This window comes from Camelina sativa, chromosome 14 (genome assembly GCF_000633955.1).
Source record: "Camelina sativa cultivar DH55 chromosome 14, Cs, whole genome shotgun sequence".
Classification (NCBI taxonomy): Eukaryota; Viridiplantae; Streptophyta; class Magnoliopsida; order Brassicales; family Brassicaceae; genus Camelina; species Camelina sativa.
In genome coordinates this window covers 24,890,099-24,906,966 of record NC_025698.1, presented here as the reverse complement: position 1 = coordinate 24,906,966, position 16,868 = coordinate 24,890,099, and the positions used below count along the sequence as shown (strand labels likewise).

Genomic DNA, 16,868 nt, shown 5'->3' with positions numbered 1-16,868 from the left:
TGAGTGAGAGTGGCTCGAGCGTGGTGAGTGAGAATGGCTCGAGCGTGGTGTATACGCATCCACTAAAATGATGATAACTCTTGAACCACACCTCCGATTGGCTTGAAATAAACGGCGTTGAAACGATAACTCAATTCCCTACAACTTTAATGAAGACGTCGAAAGCTATTTCCCACTCGAGTGGAACAGCTCGAACGGATGGCTCGGTCGAGCGGATGGGACTGGCTCGAGAGACGGTTCCGGGAGTGTTGTGAGATTGGCTCGAGAGACGGTTCTGGGAGTGTTGTCTTGAGAATGTCTCGAGTGATCCGTTCCCGACTGGTGACTTGAGAATGGCTCGAGTGATGCATCTGGAAGGTGTGGCTCGAGCGGCGTCTGGAAGGTTGGCTCGAACGGATGCGCTACCAACGTCTCCTAGATACCTGAATTACTCCGAAATGCACAATGTATGCAAGGATGATGCAAGAGTTACCTAGACATGCAAAGTGTATAGAAAAGACTAGAAAATGATGCAAAACATTGAGTTATCCTAACTAAATGCATGATAAATATATGCTAAGTAGAGACAAAATATAGACATATCACTACTCCCCTAGCTGAGGTGATGCCTAATCCTGTGGCTGTGTCCATGGCAGGTGTGGTTGGTTCATGATCAGTAGGAGCAGAAGCCATAAACTCGGCCAACTCAGGATTTTTTTTTTCATGAAGGCAAGGAGCTTCTTGAAGCTCTCATCACGTCGTGCATTTTCAGCCTCGTGTTCAGCTATCTTGCGCCGAATTTGATCTTGAAGATCCAAAACAGTTGATGTAGGGCTCGCATAAATCTCTTTCCTTTTTCTTTTGTTAAGTGTCTAGAGAATAGATCCAAGGCCAAAATGGTTGACTTTGTTATATATTTGAGTACACTAAAACAAAATATGAACATTGAGTAAACAAGATCATAGACTAAATGAAAACAAAAAAAAACGAAATGCAAAAACAATTGATCAAAAAACATTAAGCATTAACGTATCCATGCTTAGCAGACGAAGACAATCAAAAAAATTAAGCATAAAATATCAGTGTTCAGGAAAGCGGTCTAGGCGGCCGCCTATGCGCAGTCTAGGGGCTAGGCGCTCTGCAGACGCCTAGATGACCGCCTGAACCGCTTAAAATTATATTAATTTAATTTAATATTTTTTTTTGATTTTTAACTACATATATTTAAATTAATAAGTTATATATATATATATGTAATTATAAATGTTTATATATTGTTAATATAACTTAAATAAATGTATTTTCTTATAATTTATAATTTTTTTTTATTTTTCTAACATATATTTGTACATAATTCTATATATATAATATTTTATGTTGTAAACGTCTAAACCGCCTAAAACCGTCTAGGCCCCGATTAGACGTTCTAGGCGCTAGGCGTTGGGTCACCGCCCATATACCGCATAGCGCTTCTTTTGACCAAGGCTGAGAGTTCGATGACTTGAATGTTCCGAGGAATTATCTGAAGTATGTAGACCATCCTCATTCATTTTAGACAATTTCTCTTAGATGGCCTTCTCATAAATATCAACAACCTGTTTTGCTTTTTGATCCACAAAAGATCCATCAGCCCGAGTATGTGTTTTCATAAACACTTCGTTAAGTGATAAAGGACGTCCCAACTCTTCCTCTTACAATGTTAGTAAAACCGATTAAATTCACATAAGCAGTATTAGAAAATCAGAAGGTAAGTGATTGGATGGAAACCGAAGACTTGCCATTTCTTGATGAACTTGCACAAATGACTTCTGACCGGCTAAGTGTTTGTGCACTCCAATACCTCCACGAGTAGAGTTTCTGCACTGTGAAGCATTCTCACTTTTCTCAATAGCATTAGGGGTGTCCCAATGTGTCCATATCTCAGCCCATAATTTATCACGAATCCATGGTGGTTGTACACCACTCCTCTTTGCTTGATTGACAATGCCTTTCATCCGTTTCTTGGCTATCTTCAAGAAACCTTCTTTAACAAGGTCAGTAATCCTAGAATCCCAATTAAAATTCCCCTACATCACACAAACAATTAAGTTAGCAACGATACTTAGTCATACATAGAGTAAACAATAGCATGTTGTGAAAGATTTCTCCTACGCTATCTCATTTGATTGATGAACCACATTGCGGCAATCAAGGCAAGGACAAAACATATCTTATACATTGCCCAAACATCTTGCTAAATCAAACACAAACTCAGTTTCTCCTTTCTCATACTCATGACTATTTATGTAAGTAATAGAGAGAGAAAAAAAAAGAAAAACTAAGAAATCCCAATCATGAAATGAAATGTGATCAAAAGGTCAATTAAAACCTAATGTGCACTCAACCACGATCCAGTGGTGTCGTTGTAACACTTCAGGGTCGAATCCACAGAGACCAAGCAATGCACTTTGAAATTGTAAAGATCAAATATAGCTTAGGCAAAAGAGGAAGTTTGTGTTTGAAAGTCACTAACAAAGCAGTAAATAAAGGAGTGTTTTAAATCAAAAGAGAAAACATTGGTTGCAGGGAATCATTAGGGATTATGATCACGAATTTAGATGATTAGATAGGGATGCATTAAACACAATTCTTGAACTCAAATCACGTTTGTAAAGCTATCCTACTTTTGCAGCGATAACTATCTAAGCAATGAATTTACTAAATCCTAAACTTCCGTTTGAATCCATCAAATCAAGCAAGCATTAATAGGTTCAGATTAATTAGTTCACAAGATGCCTCAACTTCAACTTCTGTTGGCTAAGGTCCACCTTGCTCACCTATGTTCTTTTCCAGCAACTCAACAACACTTTTGGTGCCCTGATGAATTAAACCTAAGATCTTAATATAGGTGATCAATCTAGCTTAAGCATTAAGAACAAAAATAGATGAAGAACAATAAGATCAATCCCAAATCTAACAAACCTAGCATCAATTAATCATAGAAACCCTTCTCAAACCCTAAACCCAATTGAGAAACTACTCAGACATGGAGAAACAGAAACAGCAGATCAATGGTGGAGAAAACATAATTGAATTGCAAATTAATAGAAAATAGGGTTTAGAAATCTTCTCCAAAGTGTCAAGAAGGATTAGAGATCTTCTCCCTTAGCTCTCAATACAAAATAGTCTCAGAAAAATAAAACTTATGTCTCTCGAGGCCGAGCCTCTAACTTAAATAGTAAAATAAAATCCTAAAAGTCGGTTCAAAACAAAAAAAAGGAAAGGTTGCTTCGGGTACGGGATCGGTCGATCCCAAATGTAGATCGGTCGATCCAGGATGCTTTTTCTGCTCTCACTCCATCTGCTTGCTAACCCGATCAGTCTTCAACCAATTTAGCTCCAGATGCATGTTTTCATTCCCAAAGCTCTCATATTTCTTCCAAAGTCACCTAGAACCTGTAAAGACTCACACAAGACTAAAAAGACTCTAAAAGCACACTGGGACTTAACAAAAGACTCAAAACAAATACAAAAACTATGGTTAAAATCCTATAAAATGCAGACACATCAAAATGCATGAAGAAGATGTATAACTACATTCATGTTAATACCTTGCTAACCAGACCCCAGCTTTATCCATGTTACAACAACTCCAAGAAAATGTGCATACAGATAATTATCGAATACACTCACGTTAAGTCACAACAACAACAAAAAAGAACGACATGTTAGAAGAATCAAGTTTGAGTGAGATACATGCTAGATTTTCTTCACTTTTGCTTAAATCAACCTAAAATAGAAAAGAAAAAGAATATGTCGACTCAACTCGAAGAAACCTAAATCCATAGTAAAAGAAAAAAGGCATAAAACCATAGTACCTTTATCAGAAGAATCAACAACAATCAAGCAAGGGAAAATAAAAAATTTAGAGCGACCGTTGGCCGTGGTCGCGGTTATATCCAAGATGGTTCTCTTCGTGTTGTTCACATACATACTCAGGATCAGTTGGCCGACACTCTCACTAAACATCTACCGTGACCACGCTTTCAAACACTCAATAGCAAGATTAGAGCTCGTCAACTATCTCCCTTTTGATGGGGCGTGTAAGAGTAATATAGTTTAAAGATGTAATTGTAATTAAGTTATCCTAGGGTTTTATTTGTTTCCTATATATATGATGGAAGCACTACACATAATAATTCATTTTAAGTATATTTCCTATATATATATGATACATGTATGTATCTTTTATCTATATGGATTGTAATAAGTCGGTGGCCATGCATATATATATGAATTTTATCAAAATTTTGAAAAGATATACAATATGTATTTGGATTAGAAATAGATAAGATTTAGATATGTTTCGATACTTATTTGATATTATCTTTGTTCATCAAAATATATTTAAAACTTTGATCTTGGTTATTCAAAAATAAGAGAAAAAAAAAAAAACAAATTGACCGATGCTAGGACATTTGTGGAGAGCTAAAGGTTTGCGCTGAGATGTCTCATTCTTCTGTGTAAACCCTTCACCCTAGCTAGGTTGACAGTTCAAGGCTGGAGCTGGATTTAGAGATTGGTGATCAAGTTCACAAATTTTGTCGTTGATGACAAAAATCATCAGGAGTCTGCACTTATTTACTCACAACTCAGGGAAGTAATCCACCTTGCCATTCTTGCGGGTTACGATCTGCAGATACATTAAACAGTGAAAAGTGCCTATTTCATATCGATTGGTGAGAATTCCTGCAGGAACAATTCTCCGGATCATAAAGATTCTGAGAGTTAATTTGCAGAGATTTACATTCGTTTACCAAAATGTGTATCAAAAGCTTTCAGTCGGAAAATTATTGTAATAAGGGATGATAGAGTTCGATTTCATCACTTTGCATGCAGCTGCTGTTTGTTTTTGCAACCAAGTACTTACTGGTGACAACAATATTCTTATTCAAGCCTAAAAAAGTTTGACATTAGCTTGTTTTACTCTATCAGTGTTAGATTTCGTGTGCCTTACGCTAATTGATAGTTTATTCGCATGTTCTACTCTACCGGTGTTTTGTTTCCGCAATGATTCATTTATTGAGGACGCAGATTAGCTAAATGAAACTTCTGCAACATGAGACTTAGAAAAGAACCTGGTCAACACTGATCTCTTAAATCTGTCTGTAGCAAAAGCGATACATATACAATATGCCCTAATCGGAATCTTGATTCAAACATTTAGGCTTTCAGAGGAAAAGCCAAAGTAAGAAGAAGACATCAGTACTGTTTTATATCTTTATCTTTATATGTGTAAGGTTTGATATAAGAAAATGTTGAAAAAATTGTGTATTAAGTGAGTTATACCAAGACATTAAAAGCGACAAAGACAACAAGAATTATGTCTCTGGTTTTGGAGAACATTGCCCATAAAGGAAACAGAGTTGTTAACAACTAAAAAACAACATGGAAATCTTATGCAAAAGTATGAGCAAAATGCAAAAGTATGAGCAGGCTGAGATTAGTAAGTGCAATCTTTTATCATTCCTACTGTGTCGAAGCCTTCAAATAAACCATAACTGCTGGAATCCTCATCTCCAGCCAGTGAATGTGGCTTAATGAAATCAGCGAAGAAATCTTCAAAATCCTCTGGGATCACTCGTTCCTGCTCAAAGCTGATCAACTCAGAAGAGTTGTAAGGAATAGGCTGCGTCTGCGTCTGCGGCTTCTGATTCTGTGCTGGAAGTAAACAGTACTGTGGATGCTGATACACCATATCATGAGACTGCGATTGGTCCGGTTGATGCAAATCCTGATTATCACCCGCCTCTTCTTCTTTCTTAAGCTTCTCATTCTCTTCTTCCTGATCCCCAGCTTTCTTCTTCTTTGCTCCCTTTAGAGTCAGGTAAATCTTGCACAAAGCATGATCGACCTACACATGCACCAACCAAAACTGAAAAATAAATCCAAACATCACAATCTTAATAGCTTGTAACCCAAGAAACAAACACATACCTTCTCGTTATCAACAGAAGAAGACTCAGACGAGTATTCTTGCATTAACCAATACGTTTTCACGCCGTTTGGTCTTTCACCAACGTAGTACTCTAGTACTTTCTTGTAGCCGAAGAGAAGCTCTTTGGAGACTTATTACCAATAAAACGAAAGCAACCTTTATCAAAATAAAGAGAAGCTCTTTGGAGACTTATTACCAATAACATGAAGAAGAGAAGCTCTTCGCTACTTGTACCGTATTTTGCGGTTTTATATACAAAATCACTAGAATTAACAAAATAGTACACTAGCAAAATTAATAATCAAATAGTACATTAACAAAAAAATTAAAATTAAAGCAAGTCATAATATTACCATAATATATATATATATATATATATTATAAAACTGTAACATATATGTCACTCTTTCCTAAAACTCTGTACCATTTTTTAGTTTTTTTCACATAGCAGGTTATTGAATTTTCTTGAAGCCAGCACCACCTTAGGCAAGAGGAGCTTCATCCTGGGGCCAGCAGCTCTCCAGCCGCCAGAACCATCGGATAGTTCCTCCTTAATCACTCTTACATAAATTCTATACTTTTTTTTTTCTTTTCACCACCAATTATTTTTTGGATTTTCAAAGCTATATATATATATATTTCTTTTTTTCTTTTGTTATGCAAGACCAAATAATTCATTTGTTGTGTTATTTAATTAGAAAATACATAAATCTTTTTTAAAATAGTACTATTATTTATTAAAAATGTTTGTATGGCCACATATTTTTATTTTCTTTTAATTGAATACTTGTATCTTGGGTAAATTAGAATATTTGTATCTTGGACCAATACAAATATTTGTATCTTGGACCAATACAAATAACAGATGCAATCTTAACAACTTAAAACAGAAACAAGAGCAATGAAACAGGATAATATGCGATAACAAGCAATCAAATAACAAAGTAGGCTCCTAGAGATGGATTCATGGGCTGGTGTTCAAGCTGTGGCTATCTAAACTGGTCAACAAACCTCAATCAAACATGAGCTATCTCTAGACAGTGATCTTAAAAGCTTACTAATCCACTTTCATGACAGAAGTAATCAAGTTTAGTAACATCCTAACCCAACTATCATTGGTGAAACCATACTAAACAGGCTTTAAGAATCAGACCATTACTTGTCAAAAATCACCTTAAAAAAACCAATCTCTTGGGCTAAGCATGATAATCTCTAGCATTAGCTTTATCTAACAACCTAAACATTGGTATGATGCAATGAAGCTTAAGATCTATTCTTACCCTCTCAGATATAAGAACAACTTAGAGCACATCTAACCTAGAAGAGATATATTATCAAACAAGCTTCACCAATCCAAACAACCACAGCCCTAAACCATCCTAATCCATCTCCAGAATCCTAACTCACTACTTAGATGAACAAATCATTATGATGATAAACTCAAACCCAAAAATTAATGAAACTAACATGATAAGATAGATAAGAGAGAGATCTTTAATTCAATACAAAGTATCAAACCCAGATACTCAACACACAGAAAGTTATAAAGATTACAAAGTAAGAAAATTCTGGAAAAAGCAAGAACAAAAGTTGATAATGTTGCAGAAAAATAAATAAAACCCAAAAGGGTAAAAACTAGGTTTGGGGTGGCACTCTCTCACTCCTAAAAATATATTTTCTGCCCCCCTTTGCGGCCACATGGTACAAGAGGTATATATAGTTAGGGAAGGAAGCCCTGATTTAGCAAGCAGACAAAACACTTAAACAGCTAGAAGTGCGCGACCATGCACCGTCGAGTGCATGGTCGAGTGGTTCGTCAAGTAGTTCTAGTCTTTGATCTAGGATGATATCTGTTCAGTAAAACAGGGATAACTCTTGCAATACACCTTGGATTGACCTAAGACGACGGGCATTGGAAAGGTAACTAGATTTTCTACAACTTTTATGAAGGATGCTGAAGCTGAAACTCAACGAAATGTCTTCATCCGAATCAATCTTTGAGGAGCTCGTTATGAATCCCACCAAGTGCTCGACCGTGTGCCTGGTCGAGTGGTATGGTGGAGTGCTTTCTTTTATGTTCTTAATGCTTCTAGTCCTCTTGTTTATCTCCAGAAATAACACCAAGTCCTTCCTTAGCTTTTTAATGCTCCATAACACCTAATATACTCTAAATGCACAAATGTATGCAATGCATGCTTTAAAACATCCTAAGTGCATATTTGGACAGAAATAACTATAAAAATTAAGGAATCACTTCTATATGATGCAAAACATGAACTAATGAAGGCCTAAAAAAACAAGACAAAGAGAGGGAAGTGAGGTTTGAAAATGGGTCTGAGAATCTAAAGCTTGCTAATAAACTAGCTAGAATCACTATCCAAGTTACTAATACTATGATGTGATATCTTGTGTTTTTGTTGGGTTTTAAGCCTTGTTTTTGGGTAGTTTTGTTGCATAATCTTATCATTCTAGTTGTTTTAAGAGCATATGCATCTAGTGTCTTATCTCTCAGGTTCTTGGAGTAATATCACTACATTTGGAGCATTTGGACTTGTTTTGGTACAAAGAAGCAAGAGGAGTGGAGTTGGAGAAGTGACAAGGACAGGAGACACCAGCGGCTAAGACCAGCGGCCAACAGATGGCCGATCGAATCCACCATGACTTGGCCGATGGAGCCAAGCGACTTCACCAATCAGCCAAACCGACCCCGTAGCCTACAGACACCACACTTGTTTTAGTTCTGAACCGAATTTGACCCAGTTTGTTTTGGGTTGACCCGGGTCCTTTTCTGTTTTCCTATAAATACTCTAACCCTATTAAGGGGAGACTTATCTTTTGTTTATCTCTTGTTTAACAGCTTTTAGGGTTCTTAAGCTTTTCTACTCTTGGTTTGTTGAATGATTAAGTACTTCTAAGTTTCTAATATCAAGTTTTTCCTTACTTCTACTAATCTATAATTTATTATTATGATTTCACAAAGGCTCCTACTGGTAACCATTAGAAGAACAAAAAGAAAAAGAAAAAAAAACAATGTGGAATGGAACAAACAGTTTTTGAGGGATGAAAAGAAAATCTGCAGAGAAGAAAACAAAATAGTAAATGGTAACCAAACAATAAAATAGGTTTTAAAATATATTAAATATTAAATAAATTAAATTTTAATGATAATACTAACGTTATTTTAATGTATATATAATAAATTTTACATTTGACTTTAACATAAAATTTGTAAATTACATTTTAGATATATCATATTAAATATGAATAATTAATATTAACATAAAATGAATTTTTAAGAGTAATTTAATTTTGTTTTACTATTCATGCGGTTCCTCCTCATTCTTTTCCTAAATTTTGGTCACCAATTGAAGCCAAAGATCAAACCATTTCCTTTGTGTGATCATGATGATGAGTGAGTAGATCTCTTAGAACTTTGGGCTTGGTAGATTAGGGAGATAGATGATTAATCTTTGATATCTAAGGCTTTATTTATGTAAATCCTTTCTTGTTTAGTGATTATAATGCTAGATAAGCCTTGATCAAGTTAATTCTAGACATTAGGATTTCTATGCCCAAAAGGTGTTTGATGAAATTCCTGAACCAAACTATTCAATAGCTTTGCATTTCTAGCCAATGGAAATTGATGATTAGGATGTTTAGTGGTATAAAGACTTGATTTTGATGCATGCTTATTTGGTGATTGCCTTTGGAAATTGTTGATGATTGCTTGATTTGCATAGAATCTTTATCATGTAAGTGAATTGATTTACATAAGTGTTCTTAGTCTAAGGATTATTCTTGATTGTTTGCTTAGAAATCTAAGATTGATTAGCTATCTTCCAATTCAATTACCTTGACCAAGGTTCACTTGTTTAAACTTGATTAAAAGTCTGTTCTTAGTTGTGTCCGTGTTTGTTATGAGTTTGTATTGCTTTAAGTTTGTTTTGTTTTCTTTCTTTAATCCATTTTGTTAGTTAAGACTGTTACAATAAACCAATTCCTGTTTAAGTTTAGATTAAACATCTTTGTATATTCTTAGTGAGTTGATTAATGCAGATTGTGGATTGATAATTTAATTGAAGTAAAAGTACTACACCAATTTGGCGCCGTTGTCGGGGATCGAACCCGGGTCACCCGCGTGACAGGCGGGAATACTTACCACTATACTAGATGATAAGATGGATAAGATGCTTAGTGCCAATCAAAAACAAGTTCACTTTGTCAATGATTGTGAACTTTATCAAGAGGGCATGGAAGCTTGTGTTGAAGGTCAAGAAGAAGTCAACTATATAGGTGGCCAAGGTTATAACAAGTTCAATCCTAATTACCGCAACCACCCAAACCTCTCTTACCGCAGCACCAATGTGGAAACCCACAAGATCAGACTTATCCACCACAAAAACCTCCTGGTTTTCCTTCACAACCAAACTATCAACCTAAACCTCAAGGGAACTATCAAGCTAAGCCTCAAACCTATTCCCAACCTCAGCAAAAAATGAATGCACCACACCCTCAAGGTCAAGGAGATGACACAAATGCTCTACTTAGACAAATCCTAGAAGGCCAAGGGAGAGGAGCCATTGAACTTGCCACACAAATGAAGAACATGCACCACAAGGTTGAGAATGTTTATGGTGAGTTAAATGCTAAGATTGAGAGGTTTCAAACACAGGTCCAGGGACAAGCTTCTTCCTCTTCACCAAGACAAATGGGTTCATTACCAGGAAAACCAGAACCAAACCCCAAAGAGTACATCAATGCCATAATGCTGAGAAGTGGTAAGCAACTACCTACTAATGAGCTCAATAGGGACTGATAACACTCTAATTTACATGTTTTTAGCATCCTTTTTTGTCCATATTTTGCATTGTTCATACCTCTAACTTAACATTTTTAGGTCATTTACTGTAAGAATCAACTTTTAGAGCATTTAGGGTGTTGCATTTCTGCATTTGCATATATTGGATGAAAACAGGTGCTAAAGAGCCAAAAATGGGGAAAAACAAGGACAACTCGAGCATGTACCCGAAGGAGCCATCGAGCAACAAGAAAAAGTCCGAACCCCAACACGATCGAAGAGGATCCAAGAGCGCGAAGAACAACCCGAAGATCCACCCGAGGAGTTACCCGACTTCACCCTCGTGTACCCCATCGAGTAGACCATCGGGCAGGTCTGGGAAGCTAGGTCAAATGGGTTTCCATATATAAACCCCTCTTTCCCTAGCTCGCAAACGAGCACGCCGCCGACCCTCAAACCAGAGAGCGAGAGATTCTGTGAGAGAACTGAGCGTCTCAACATTTTTCTTCTTGTTTTGCATTTTTACTTTGTAGTTTTCTTAGATCTTTATCCTATACTCTTTTGCTCTACTCTATCTTTTAATATAATGTCATTTTCGTTTATTTAGATTGCTTTGTTATTCGTTTCTATGTCCGAGTAGTGTAGAAAAGTTTCTAAGGATGGGATAGATGATTAGGTGTTCTTGATCGGTTAAGATGCTTTAGTTGATTGTGATGATTGATAGATTTCCTTCTAGGTTGATGTTCTTAATACTGTCAACAGACCGAAAGGTTGAGATTAGATCTAGGGAGTTTACAATGCTACAGGCCGAAAGGAGTAGATAAAATGATTGATTAGGTCAATGCTAGAGGTGTACTTAGCTCTGAGTGACAAAATCATATGAGTTTAAGTCTACTAACAGAAATGAATTGTTCTTAATGCCTGCTTGTTCATATTGCTAGTGCGACAGTGTGTTCAAGGTTGATTGTTGCTAGTGTGAAAGTGTGGTAACAAGGTTTTAGAGGTTCATTGTCTAGGAAATAATTGCTTGAGGCATGTAAGGCATCCATACTGGTCTAGAACAATTAGGATTCGATTACCCCCATCCTTAGGAACTTTCCTATTTCATTTCTTGCATTTTCTTTACTTACTCGACCATTTACTCGATCAGGTACACAATAACCTGCATCGAGTAATACCTCAAGTTGTTCATATCTTACTTGCATACTCAATCACACCACTCGATCCTGTACTCGATTACTTGCATCGAGTGCTTAGGTCGTGTGGTTTACTTGTCTATATTCTTTTACTTTGTTTATATTAGGACTGTTAGAACCCAAACCTTAATTGCTTGGCTTGACTTGTATTGTACTGATCATATCCTTCCTGCTAGCAATACACAACCATTTGGATTGATAACCCTTTGTACTACAACTGCATAGGGGATTGATACCCTGGGTGAAAACCTGTCTATCAGGGACGTTGAGACTAAAGGAGGGGAGGTAGTGGTTGAGATTGAAGATGAGGATAAGTTGGTAGTGAAAGACTTGGATAAAGACAAAGAAGCTGATGAAGTTGTGGTTGACAATGGGAAGAGTAAAGTGGTTGAGGAACCAAAGCAAGACAGCACCATTGATGAAGTTTTCAAGAAGAGTAAAGAGATTGCCAAGGAGACTCTATTTGTGCCTCCACCTTAAGAGCCAAGACTGCCATTTCCTGGTAGGTTTAAGAAGCAACAAGTGGACAAGTATAGAACTATGTTTAATGCTCAAATGAAAGATGTTGCCATCACAATGTCAATCATTGATGCATTTTTGCTGAACCCATCATACAACAAGTTCCTCAAAGATGCAGTTATGGAGAAGAATAAAGCTCTACAAGGAATGGTCATCTTAACCCATGAGTGTAGCGCTATTATTCAAAACAAGGTAGTAGCAAAGAAGCTTGAAGATCCTGGTAGTTTCACTCTCCCTTGTACACTTGGACCCTAATCTTTTAGCCACTGTTTGTGTGACCTTGGGTTTAGTGTGAGCTTGATGCCTTTCTCAGTTGCCAAAAGACTAGGTTTCACCCGCTTCAAGAAGTGTATGATCACCCTTGTTCTTGCGGATAGGTCAGTTAGAACACCGATATGAGTTCTTGAAGACTTACCGCTAATGATTGTTCATTTTGAGATCCCAACAGACTTTGTTGTGCTTGAAATGGATGAAGAACCAAAGGACCCGCTCATTTTGGGACACCCATTTTTAAGAACCGCAGGAACAATGATTGATGTGAAGAATGGGAAGATTCAATTGAATCTAGGAAAACAAGCCTTGACTTTTGATATCAACAAAGTAATGAGAAAGCCTACAATTGATGGTCAAGTTTTCTACATTGAGAGAATGGATGCTTCAGCTGATGAGCTTCTGGAGGAATTGGTCATAGAGGCTGAGCTTCAAAGCACTTTGACAGTAAAACAAGGAGAGTTTGGTTTACTAAAGGAAGATAGTGAAGGATATGAGAAGATTCTTAACTCTCACAAGCCTATTAGTGATGAAAGAGACTTCCTTGAGTTGAAAGAGCAAATGGTGTGTTCAGTTGAAGTGAACTCAAATGAAGATTGGAGTGAGGGCACCCAAGATTGAACTTAAACCACTCCCCAAGGGGCTAAGGTATGCTTTTCTTGGTACAGACTCTACTTATCCTGTCATTATTAATGAAGAACTTAGTGAACAAGAAACTGAAACTCTATTAGGTGAATTAAAAAAGTATAGAAGAGCTATTGGTTATTCACTTGATGATGTCAAAGGAATTTCTGAAACTCTTTGTACGCATAGGATTCATTTAGATGATGAATCAATGACTTCCATTGAACCACAAAGAAGGTTAAATCCTAACTTAAGAGATGTGATGAGGAAAGAGATTCTAAAACTCCTTGATGCAGGTATCATATACCCTATATTGGATAGTACATGGGTTTCACCTGTACATGTGGTGCCAAAGAAAGGAGGAGTTACTGTTGTTAAGAATGATAAAGATGAGCTAATTCCTACTAGAACTATAACTAGACATCACATGTGTTTTGATTATAGGAAACTTAATGCTGCATCTAGAAAATATCACTTTCCTTTACCATTTATTGATCAAATGTTAGAGAGGCTTGCTAGTCACACTCATTATTGCTTTCTTGATGGTTATTCTGGTTTATTTCAAATCCCCATACATCCCAATGATCAGGAAAGACTACTTTCACATGTCCCTATGGTACTTTTGCTTATAGAAAGATGCCATTTGGATTATGTAATGCTCCAGCTACTTTCCAAAGATGCATGATGTCAATTTTCTCTGATGTAATTGAGGATGTTGTAGAGGTTTTCAGGGATGACTTCTCCGTCTATGGAGATTCTTTTTCTAGTTGTCTTTATAATTTGTGCAGGGTATTAAAGAGGTGTGAGGAGAGAAATTTGGTCTTAAATTGGGAGAAGTGTCACTTTATGGTGAAAGAAGAAATTGTGTTGGGACATAAGATTTTAGAGAGAAGCATTGAAGTTGATAAAGCTAAGATTGATGTGATGACCAATCTAGCACCACCAAATTCAGTCAAGGAGATAAGAAGCTTTTTGGGCCATGCTGAATTCTATAGAAGGTTCATTAAAGACTTCTCAAAGATAGCTAGACCTCTCACAAGATTGTTGTGTAAAGAAGTTGACTTTGAGTTTGATGATGAGTGTCTTCAAGCCTTCAAGAAGATAAAGGAAGAGTTGGTTAGTGCTCCAATAGTTCAAGCCCCAGATTGGAATTTGCCATTTGAAATCATGTGTGATGCTAGTGACTATGCAGTTGGAGCAGTACTAGGTCAAAGAAAAGACAAGAAGCTTCATGTAATATACTATGCAAGCAGAACTTTGGATGAAGCCCAAATCAAGTATGCTACAACAGAGAAAGAGCTCCTAGCTATTGTCTTTGCATTTGAAAAGTTCAGGTCATACTTAATGGGTTCAAAGGTCATTGTTCATACTGATCATGCAACATTGAGATATCTTTTAGCAAAGAAAGATGCTAAACCAAGACTCTTGAGATGGATATTGCTTCTTCAAGAGTTTGATTTGGAGATTAAAGATAAGAAAGGTATTGAAAATGGAGTAGCAGATCATTTATCAAGAATGAGGATTGACAATGAGATTCCAATCAATGATGCACTTCCTGAAGAGCAACTAATGGCAATACAACTCCTTGATAAGAGTTGTGATTCTTGGAAAAAGCTTGGAGAAGTCATGAGGTTGGAAGAGAATGGTCCTTGGTGTGCTGATTATGTTAACTACTTTGCTTGTGGTCTTGAACCACCAAATCTTGTTGGCTATGCTAGAAAAAAGTTTTTTAAGGACATCAACAACTACTATTGGGATGCACCTTACCTCTATACTCTTTGTAAAGACAAGATGTACAGAAGATGTGTTGCTAAAGAAGAGATAGAAGGTTTAGTGGAACTTTGCTACATTCAAGACAGTCACAAAGATCCTTCAAGCTGGTATGTTGTGGCCTCCAATGTTCAAAGACACTCAACAGATTATCTCTAAGTGTGATTCATGTAAAAGAAGAGGAAACATCAGCAGGAGGAATGAAATGCCACAAACTCCTATTTTAGAGTTTGAAGTGTTTGATGTGTGGGGTATTGAATTCATGGGACCATTTCCTTCATGATATGGTAACAGTTACATACTTGTGGCTGTTGATTATGTCTCTACATGGGTGGAAGCAATAGCTAGTCCTACCAATGATGTAAAGGTGGTATTAAAGTTGTTCAAGACAATCATTTTTCCAAGGTTTGGTATTCCAAGAGTGGTCATAAGTGATGGAGGAAAGCACTTTATCAACAACGTCTTTGAGAGTCTTCTTAAGAAGCATGGAGTGAAGCATAAGGTTGCCACACCTTACCATCCCCAAACAAGTGGTCAAGTAGAGATTTCAAACAGCGAAATCAAGTCAATTCTTGAGAAAACAGTGGGAATCACAAGGAAGGATTGGTCAAAGAAGCTGGATGATGCTCTATGGGCATATAGAACTACCTATAAGACACCTATTGGAACAACTCCATTCAACCTTCTCTATGGGAAGTCTTGTCATTTGCCAGTTGAATTAGAGTATAAAGCAATGTGGACAGTCAAGCTTCTTAACTTTGATATCAAGAATGTTGTTGAGAAACGCTTGGTGCAATTGAATTAAGTGGAAGAGATCCACCTTGAAGCTTATGAGAGTTCAAAGATCTATAAGGAGAGGACAAAGACATTTCATAACAAAAGAATTCTTCCAAGGGTTTTCAAGGAAGGAGATTTGGTGTTGCTTGAAGCTATTTCCAGGAAAGCTCAAATCCCACTGGTCGGAAACGAACAGGGACTACACGCGGGCAAGAGACGCGGCCAAACCGTGGCCAGTTGAAGCCACTGGGCATGTCCATCGGGAGAGTAGCGGCCGGTTGGGGCCATCGGTTTAGCCAAACGGCCAAAGGGTGGCCGAGTGAAAAGATGCGGTTTTTGACCAGGGACAGTGAAACACATATTTTTTTGTGGTGTGGGTGAATGATGTATGGAATGATGACTTATGAATGAATGGATTACAGGGTGTTTCAATTCCCCTTATGCAATTGTAGTATAAGAGGTGTCAATCCAATCTGAGTGTTTGTGAACAATCAAGATGTGCATATGAGTCTAAGTCAAGCCAGATGTGAAGGTTGTTTGTCACTAACCATCCTATGATGAAATGGAAAGCGCAGAAAGTAAAACTACAAGAACTAGGAGCTAAATGCAAATGGAACAGAATGATTATGACAAACAAAAATAGAAATTATGGAAATTCAAGTATTGAACTAATGCAAGGTAAGTAATGAACAGGATACTAAATGAATGCAACAGAAATGCAACTAGAATAAAACAGGACAAACATAAATCATAAACACAAATTCTGGGTTGGAACTCGAGCAAGCACTCGATCGAGTGTAGATCGAGTGCAGGGTCGAGCTGGACAAATACGCAAAACAGAGCAACACAAGAAAAACAGAGCAATACCAAAACGAATCAAACAACGATCAAACAACAGGATTTAAGCTAAGAAATCAATAAACAAGAAAGGTCTTGAGGAGGGATTCATGGGCTGGAC

General features: G+C 37.0%; 1 protein-coding gene across 1 annotated transcript; it reads right to left on the bottom strand.

Moving 5' to 3' along the window:
* LOC104743961 (NAC domain-containing protein 41-like) lies at positions 5,462 to 6,383 on the bottom strand. Its single transcript, XM_010464988.1, has 3 exons — positions 6,374 to 6,383; positions 5,956 to 6,086; positions 5,462 to 5,872 (listed from the first exon to the last, which is right to left on the bottom strand). Exons 1-3 carry the CDS (start codon positions 6,381 to 6,383, stop codon positions 5,462 to 5,464), a joined length of 552 nt encoding a protein of 183 aa, XP_010463290.1.

What these genes read in the sequence shown, in the direction of transcription:
- LOC104743961 (XM_010464988.1), bottom strand. An exon ending in CTTCTGTTGATAACGAGAAG is followed by an intron (nt 5,873 to 5,955) that starts GTATGTGTTTGT and finishes GTGCATGTGTAG; the next exon opens with GTCGATCATGCTTTGTGCAA.